An 8842-nucleotide genomic window follows, 5' to 3' on the forward strand; every position below is an offset into this window, starting at 1 on the left:
GAACTGAGGCAGTTCTGAAGGCAAAACGGGGTCCAACCCGTTACTAGCGTGGTGTACCTAATAAAGTGGCCGGTGAGTGTAAGTTCAATGTCTGTAAAACTGACTGAGTTATAACCATTTATGTGTTTTCTAATTTCAGACTGACTGATCAGTTGAAAGTGTTGATAGAAGTAATACTTTCTGAACATTTAATTAAAATGTGTCCGGTTGTTCACAGGCCATTTTGATAACAAACAAGCAAAAACATCATCTGMTTTTGCTTTTTCACGGTGGGAATAAAACTGTAACTTTTTATTAACGTAGAAAAACAATTGGCACATAACGACCCTCATTAAGGCAAAAAAAAAAAAAAAAAGACCACTTAATGTTTTCTGTAAAAACATCTGGAAGGTTGCCAATTCAGTTATTTTATAATTTTCTTCAGCTAATTTAAGTTTTTCCACCACAGACCAAAAACTACAGACCAGTCGCAATTATCACAATGAAACCAAAGTTTTCTTTGGATTTTCAGACACGTGGTCACATTTTTCCATGTCGGGTCATCTGATGGTTCGTTCACATCAGAGACGCCTGGTCCATGAAGGTGGCCATTGTGATGTCCCGCTGAGATAATCCCCCACATTCATGTGTGCTGAGAGTAATCTGGACCTAAAACAGAGGAAACAAAGTTAACAGTCACATGACAAGGTGATACTTTGCTTTAACCAGAAAAGTTTTCACTTTAATCTTTCACCAGACAGAAAACTCATAAACATGAAATTCATTTTTGATTTTATTTAATAATCAGATAAAATGAGTTAGACCATATAAACGGGTGCTGTTAATTTTTTTGGATTGGTTCACTTTATTTTTATAAAAAAATTCTATATGTTTTTCTTTTTACTGACAGGTTTACAAAATCTACATAAAAAAGACAATATCCACTTTGTACTGAACCAACAATTTTTGGAACCCGAGTATGCGCACTGCGCAGTACACGGAAGTAAAGCTAAGCCACGCCCACTCCCCCCTCGCACACCATCATGGAGGTTTTTTTTAAACAACTAAACGTGTAAGAAAATTAATATTTATGAAGTCAACAATAAGGTAAGAATACCTAGGTGTTTTTTGAATGAAGTTGACACTGATAAAAACATTATTGACCGCCTTATAGAAGCAGGTAACTCAGCAAAACCAAATCTTTCAAGCTAGCGGTTAGCATTGTAACACAACTAGCCAAAACCGGAAATTAGAAAAGTGGCGGTTTAGTCACAACCAAACATTAAATTAAACGTAGAAGAGTGTTGTTGAAGTTTGTGTTGCTGAGATTAAATAACAGCAGGGAGCGATCAACGTAGCTAGCTAAAGGCAGAGCTAAAGGCATGATGTAGCTACAAAAAGCTTTAGGTTCATGAAASAAGTCTTTGTCCAGAGTCTCATATCGTAAATTTTTTTTTTTACAGTTTACAAATAATTGTGTGCATTTTAAAATATTTGCTACATAATTACAACTTGTGAACAAACCAAGATTAAGTCCGATTCTGATTCAGTTATTTTAATATTTTAAATTTTTGTCTTTTTGCTAGCTAGTTACTACCTTCTGCTAACTTTAGCTTTTAGCTAGCCTTTTTTTTTTACATTTAGTTACTATCCTGCTAATTGTGCTTTTATCTAGTCTTTTGATGATTTCCTCTAGGCTTTTGTTACTTTTAGCTTTTAACACTTTGATATACAGGTAGTTGTTTTCAGCTAGCCTTTTTTATTAACCTTTAGCTACCTTGAACTAGGCTTTTACTACTATTATCTTTTAGCAGCCTTTTGCTATTTTAGAGTTGATGACTCATTTCCCACTTTTAGTTTAAGCTACTTTTTCCAGTTTTTAGCTTTTAACTAGACTGTAACTTCTTTTAACATATACCTCAAAATTTGCTTTTAGCTAATCTTTKCCTACTTTAAGCTACCTTTTGCTGTTTTAACTTAGAAATTCAGCATTTTTTTAGCATAGACCTAGCTTTTTGGTTTAAATTATATTTTTCTACTTGACTATCACTTCTTTCAGCTGCTTTTCTTTTAAGCTTTAGATATCTTTTTTTTGTTTTAGTGCTGTTTTTGCTTAAATCTTTTGCATTTTTTGCATTTACCTAGCTTTTTGCTTTAAATTARWYTTTTCTACTTGACTATCACTTCTTTCAGCTACTTTTCTTTGAACKTTTAGCCATCCTTTTTATAGGTTTAGCTTTAAGCTATTTTTTGCATTTTATATAGCTGCTTCTTTTAGCATTTGTCAGCCTTTTAGTTAGGCATTTGCTCCTTTTTATTTTGGCTAGCCTTTAGCTCTGTGACAGCTAACATTCTGCTCCTTTAGCCACCTTGTTTCAGCTGTAGGAACTCTGTTTTCTCTGTTATTTCAGCAGTCGTTCAGCAGCTGTTTAGCCTGTCACTCAGCGGTTCTCTGCTCAGTTTAGTACCTTGTTGTAGATGTTGAACCACTCAGGATGATGGTCCATCTTCTCAGCCTGTAAAGCCACTCTGGACATGAAACCAAAAGCCTACAAATACATAAACATTTAGAGCTGAGTCATCAAACGGAGTCGTTCAGATGTTTAATTGAACTGAAATATGAGAACCTGGTTGAAGTCTTTGAAAATGAACTCTTTATAAATGGCGTCCCGCCCCACGACCTCCACCCACTGGGCGTTGCGCAGCAGAGGGAGCAGGTGGGCCCTCTCCTCTTCGGTCAGACTCTGGATCTTACCCGCCTGGAGAGGACGGATCAGAGGACAGCAGGTTTCAGACAGGGGCAGGTCCACAAACACAAACTGTGATTGGCTGCACGCCTCTCCATCTGGAAACAATGAGCGGCTGCATTCCTGCTGCAGAAAACCAGCCGACTCTGGTTTTTAAACTTCCCCCTAATCTGGACTCTTCATGCAGGAGGTCCACAGTGATTGTTTGAGACTATTTCAACAAGCAGATGTCTCCACCACAGCCTCAACAAGATCAGTGACGTCATCAGGTATCATAGCGACTCTGTAATCTGATTTATCTGTGATGACCAGCTCACAAGCGCTGGATTAAACCTCCTAAACGCACGCAGCAACATGATCTTGGCTGAAAAAAAATGGCTGAAATTATTTCTAACAAACAAAAATAATACATATTTATTCATCTGATTAGTAAATCTGTTATAAAACCTAATTTAATACATGAAAGTGAGTAAATAACTCTAAATAATCAACATGTGAGGCAGTAGAACAGCCAGGTTGTACTCACCATGTTGGATGTGTATTTCTACACACTGGGAGTAACTGGGTGAGGAGGAGTTCGGCTCCTGCTGCCTGTTGCTCCAGTGAGCACAACTGGAGTTAAACCATCCACAACAGGAGCTCTGGGTCCTGCTTAGCTGCCCCAGCAGATGCCTGAGTGGAATTCCCAGCAGCTGAAAAGCCCSTTCAGTCTGTCAGCATCAGTTTAATCATAAAGTTGTCAGCTGACGACAGCCACATGATAGCAGTGTTTGCTCAGCGATGAGCGAAGGGGCACGCTCTGCTCTCGTCAAACACGAGCTTTAACCTCACTAAGCGCGTATCGACAACGCTGCCTCTGCTTGAACAGGTCAGCAGGTTAGAAAAGAGTGAGGTCAAAGGTTAACGAGCTCCTCCGGTGAACCCCGTGRCCTWATCAGGRAAATAAACTGGTTAGGAGAGTCAGAGTAATCAGGTTTTTACAGCTGAACGCAGGTGGAGATGAGATCAGGAGGGTCAGACTGGACGGGTTAACCATCACTAACACTTAAACACATTTTAACTGCAGAGCTGCTATCAGGCCTGTTATTTAGTAAACCTTATTTTACTAACTAAAGGGAACCACGACCTGTAACTTTAGACATGATGATAAATATTTACTTCAAATCTGAAACAAAGACTGTAAAAACACTGTAGGCTGTTTAGATTTTATATTTTTTAAAACATATTGTCACACCGACGGCGCTATAGTGTGAATGCTTCATGCTGAGAACTTAAGCTGAAAGCTGCTGACAATGAGCTAAAATATTTAATAGCAAAAGTGTTGATGCGAGTTCAGTTTGCAAAGCTGAAAGAAGCAAAAAAGCCTAACTTTGCAGAAAAACAGTAAAAAAGCAAAAATATCATAGAAATAGCAGAAAACAGCTACAAGCTAAAATAGCTGAATATAGCAGAAAACAAATCCAAATAAATTAGCAGAAAAAAGCACAAAAAGAAAAATAGCAGAAAGAAGCAGAACTATAGGTACATTAGAAGAAAAAAGCTACAATTAGCATAAATAAGCTAAAGGTAGCAGATACAAGCTGTAATTAACACCCAGATGGTGAAAATGCTATAAAAACTTTAAAATTTGCAGAAAAAAAGCATAAGAGTACAAAACGTGCCAATTTTTAGTAAACAGCTACAATGGACCAAATTTTAAGTAAAACAGCTAAATAGCTGGATTTTTTAAAATTAGCTTAAAGAACACAAGGATCACAAGTTTGCTGAACTTAGTAGAAATAAGTTGTAATAGCTACAAAAAACATATTTAGCTTAAAACAAATAACTTTAGCTAAATACAGCTGAACTTTAGCTAAAATTGCAGCAAAAAGCTGAATATAGCACAAAGCATCTGTAAGAAGCATAAGTAGCACAAAGTAGCAAAATAAGTAAAACAAAAAGTAGAAAAAAGCAGACTTTTAGCTGAAATAGCAGAAAAAAAAGCTAAAATTAGCTAAAAAAGTTGCTAAAATTTGCACAAGAAAGGGAAAAAGAGCAGAACCAGAACAAAAAGTGTAAGGTTTAGTAAAGATTTAGTTACATTCTAAATTATTTTAAGGATGTTGAAAACAGCTCCATTCATTTTCAGTGGCAACAAAGTGGCTGAAAAAGTGAAACAGCTGAAAAAGTATAAATAGCTGAAAGACCAAAAGTCATAACAGGATTGTCATAAATCAGCTTAACGTTTTGATATATGAATTGTTGAAATAGCAGAAAAATTGTAGAAAAGGAGTTAGATGCTAAAAAAATGTACAGAAGAAAAATCATCTCAATTGTTATGAAGTGTTTCACACAATAATGCCACAAAGCATTCTGGGTAATTGATAATGTTTACTAGATGCTCCGATTAAGGCTGAGAGCTCTGTACAGCTTTGGACAATAGCTTAAAAATTAACTAAAAACTTGTTTGTTAGCAGCGCTTGAGCTAATATACATATTTGTATGCATGTATTTATATATGTTTATGATGATATAGAGTTACACATGACTTATTTTTACTCTGCATTTTTTTCCTGTCATGTTAAAAGTTATGTCAGGGAGTGACAGACAAACGTGCGTGGTTACCATGGTGACCCTAACGAGCCACTAGAAGCTAATTTAAAATTTTTCTTTACTTTTCGAACAGGCCAGGCATCAAAACGTCGGCCGTTTTGTCAGCTGAGTTTATCAGAACAGGAAGTCCCGGATTATGATTTGGGTTTAGAGAAGAAAGCTGATGGATATTATTATTTACTGACTCAGCAACAAATCATCTCAGCCCCCGATGCGTGCACCTGAGAGCAGGTGAGAGGAACCAGCAGTGACCTTTGGCTGCTTTTATGTTGGTGTTGTAAAGATGAGGTGAGGGAGAGGTTGTTTTTCATGAAGCAACATGGAATCCAGCAGTCTGCTGCGTGCTGCGCTCACTTTGGTTTTTTTTGTTACCTGCAGCTTTGGACACCACGTCAGGACAGGTGAGCTGCAGAGTTTGTCTGTTGTGGACGGTGAGTGGTTTCCTTTTCAGGAACTGGAGGGAAAAATGTTTGAGTGGATTTGGTTCGACTGTCAGAGTCAGACCAGCTCAACACCTCCTATGTCGGAACGAAAACTCGAGAAATTATCTACAAAAACACAGCTGAGAGCCAAAAGACTGCTGAAAGTAGCTGAAACTGAGATAAAGCTAATGGAAGCAATACATAAGCTAAAGGCTAACAGGAGTGAAACATTAGCTAAAAGCCAAATGTAATATAAATACTACAATATTTACTATATTTATTTAAATACTACTGAAAGTAGCCAAAATGCTAACTAAGTTGCAAGATGCTAACTAAAAACTTAAGAATAGCATAAGGCTAGCTAAAGTATCAAAGCCTGGCTAAAAGTGGCAAAAAAAAACAACAAAGCTAGAAGGAGTGAAACACTAGCTAAAAACCAGATGTAATACAAATATAATATTTACTATATTTTTAATACTACTAAAAGTAGCCTAACTGCTAACCAAAAACCTGAAAATAGCAGAAGGTTAGCTAAAGCATCAAAAGGCTAGGTAGGAGTATCAAAAGCCTGGCTAAAGGTAGCAAAGACTAGCTAAATGCTAGCAAATTAGCAAAACACTAGCTAAGTGTTGAAATGCCAGCAAAATTTAAAACAGTAAAAGGCTAGCTAAAAGTACGTAAAGGCTGGATAAAATTAGCCCCCCAAAAAATTCATAAAGCTAGAAGGAGTGAAACACTGGCTAAAAGCTAATGTAGTAAAATACTATAATTACGTTTATTTATAATACTACTAAAAGCAGTCAAAATGCTAAAACCTAAAATATCAAAAGGCTGGACAAAAGTGTCAAAACTTTTCCAGAGGAGTGAAACACTAGCTTAAAGATAAATGTATAAAAATAGCTAAAAATAACAAAAATCTGCGAAAGTAACAAAATTCAAGCTAAAAAATAAAATATCAAAAGGTTTGCTGAACTTATTAACAGGCTAATTTAATCCTAAACAAAAKACTTGCTTACACTATCAAAAGGCTAGCTTGGAGCTAAATGTAGGGAACGACTAGCTAAAAACTAAAAGTAGCAGAAGATGATAAAATAGAACCAATACGCCAGGGCTGTTTAGCTAAAAACATTCAGACGCCAGAATTAGCTCAGGGGTCGGACACCATGTTGGGTAAATTTATGTTATGATTTAAAACTTTTTTTCCAGTTTTAAAATTAGTTTATTTTAAATGAACTCATGGGCGGACTGAGCTCACCTGTGGGCCGGATGTGGCCCCCGGGCCGACAGTTGAATCTGGGCTGCTGTAAAACAAAGAAGTTCAAACAAGTAATTATTGAAGGAACTGAAGAGATTTTAATGATTTTCTGTGKGAAAATGTAAATAAATAAATTAGTAGTTAAAGTACAGCTTTAGTGAGTCAGTAAGTATTTAATGAGTCAATCTGGATCTGGACCRGGATCAGGACCAGCTCCTCCACCCTTCAATTATCTTTTGTTTACGACGCACTAAAGGACTTGTGTTCAGTCCATAAACCAGATCTGCTCTGGATCTTTGCAGGACCTGCTCTGAAAATGGACCAGGCTCTGCTCACGTTTCACAACCAGCTGAACGAAGAGGTGCAGGTTTTCTACACAACAGATTTCTGCTACAAGGTGAGACRCTTCCTCCGTCTGCAAGACACAACCGGAAAGATTCATTCAGTCTGTCGACGATTAGATGAGCGTTAATGCTCAGAGCTGAAACTGAAGAGGCAGAACATTTGTTTAAAGCTAAAAATAACAAAACATTACTTAAAAGGAGCTAAATGTTGGCTAAAAACAACAAAATATTTGTTAAAAGGTGCTAAATTATAGCTAACAGGTGCTAAATGTTGGCTAAAAAGAACAAAATTATAGGTAAAAGTAACAAATTTTGTTACTTTTACCTAGCATTAAATGCTAGCTAAACCTAGCATTTAATGCTAGCTAAACTTCAATGGGATTTGCCTAATTAAATATTGGTTAAAGAAAATAAAGTAAGCTAAARGCAACAAAAAAGCGAAAAAGCAAAATGCTAATCAAAAAAGGCAAAGTATTATCTTAATGGAGCTATAAACTAGTTAGTAAGAGCAAAGCATTAGCTAAAAGGAGGAATATGCTAGCTAAAGAGAGTAAAACATTAGTTAAAAAAGTAAAATGTTTCCTAAAAGCTAAAAGGAGCAAAACTTTATTTTCAKTGAGCAATAATTTAGTTAAAAGAAGCTAAATGTTCGTTAAGAGTAGCAAAATGCTAGCTAAAAGCAGCAACAGATAAGCTAAAAGGAGTCAAATACTAGCTACAAACCAGAACTATCAAAACGTTAGCCGATACCCAAAACTATTGAAAGAGGAACTAATGGCTCAAAGTATCAGAATTGTAGCTAAAGCTTAAATGTACTAAAAGGCAAGCTAAAAGCTAAAAGAGCTAGCTTCATTATGTTTGTAGTAATGGTATGAGAAAAGAAATGATTAACGTTGTGTTTGTTGTTTTCAGTGTGTGTACCAGCACCTGGTTTCTGTGAAACCCGACAACAACAACTCATCTGCAACAATCAGCACCAGATTCACTCTGACCCTGCAGGTGCAGATCCAGACCCGGAACCACACTCTGTGCAGGTAACAGATTCTTAACGCTCGTGTCAGGAGTGTGACGGCCTCCAGTGATTGCATCAGCAGCCTGAGATTATTTACAGGACCGGAGTGTCATAGTGACCCACTTCCAGGACCTGAGTGATGTCCTCCGAGTATCGATCCGAGGCCTTCTGAGGGGTTAATAAGACCCGACCGTCTAATATTGATGGACAGGCCTCGTTAAAGCCTGAGAGCCATGGGTCCTTCAGGAACACCAGGATCTAAAGTGACAGTCGCTGAGACCTGCGGGGCCTTCTGTTCCGCTGAGGTCACCTGTAAACACGGTGCCAGAAAACGCTGAGTCAGCATTCACACAGATTTTCTGTTTATTCTCTTCTGTGTGATTTACAATCAAACTAAATCTGCTATTTTAGCTGTTTAAATATCAAAACGTTCAGCTCTTTCAGGCAAATATTATGACTTATAGTTTTTGTTGCTTTTAAAAATATTTAAC

At 37.0% G+C, this 8842-nt stretch overlaps 2 protein-coding genes across 3 annotated transcripts in view; one reads left to right on the plus strand and one right to left on the minus strand.

Annotated features, from left to right (window-relative positions):
• Positions 1-254: 254 nt before the first annotated feature.
• pcbd1 (pterin-4 alpha-carbinolamine dehydratase/dimerization cofactor of hepatocyte nuclear factor 1 alpha) lies at positions 255-3408 on the minus strand. The gene is made up of 4 exons (XM_014019909.1): positions 3253-3408; positions 2607-2738; positions 2448-2528; positions 255-648 (listed from the first exon to the last, which is right to left on the minus strand). The coding sequence occupies exons 1-4, from the start codon at positions 3253-3255 to the stop codon at positions 556-558; spliced, it is 309 nt and encodes a 102-aa protein (XP_013875363.1). The 5' UTR covers positions 3256-3408; the 3' UTR covers positions 255-555.
• Positions 655-8842, plus strand: part of si:dkey-192p21.6 (heparan-alpha-glucosaminide N-acetyltransferase) — a gene marked incomplete in the record, with an annotated part of 48197 nt that continues 40009 nt past the window's right edge. The window contains 5 exon segments of one of the 2 annotated variants that reach the window (XM_014019907.1): positions 655-1086; positions 5392-5549; positions 5697-5719; positions 7298-7392; positions 8252-8373. In XM_014019907.1, the coding sequence (XP_013875361.1) occupies positions 5530-5549; positions 5697-5719; positions 7298-7392; positions 8252-8373 (260 nt within the window). 2 annotated transcript variants of the gene reach the window in all.

Source organism: Austrofundulus limnaeus, unplaced genomic scaffold (assembly GCF_001266775.1).
Source record: "Austrofundulus limnaeus strain Quisiro unplaced genomic scaffold, Austrofundulus_limnaeus-1.0 Scaffold235, whole genome shotgun sequence".
Taxonomy (NCBI): Eukaryota; Metazoa; Chordata; class Actinopteri; order Cyprinodontiformes; family Rivulidae; genus Austrofundulus; species Austrofundulus limnaeus.

What these genes read in the sequence shown, in the direction of transcription:
- pcbd1 (XM_014019909.1), bottom strand. An exon ending in TTTTCAAAGACTTCAACCAG is followed by an intron (nt 2,529 to 2,606) that starts GTTCTCATATTT and finishes ATGTATTTGTAG; the next exon opens with GCTTTTGGTTTCATGTCCAG. An exon ending in GGTTCAACATCTACAACAAG is followed by an intron (nt 649 to 2,447) that starts GTACTAAACTGA and finishes CCTCTGTTTTAG; the next exon opens with GTCCAGATTACTCTCAGCAC.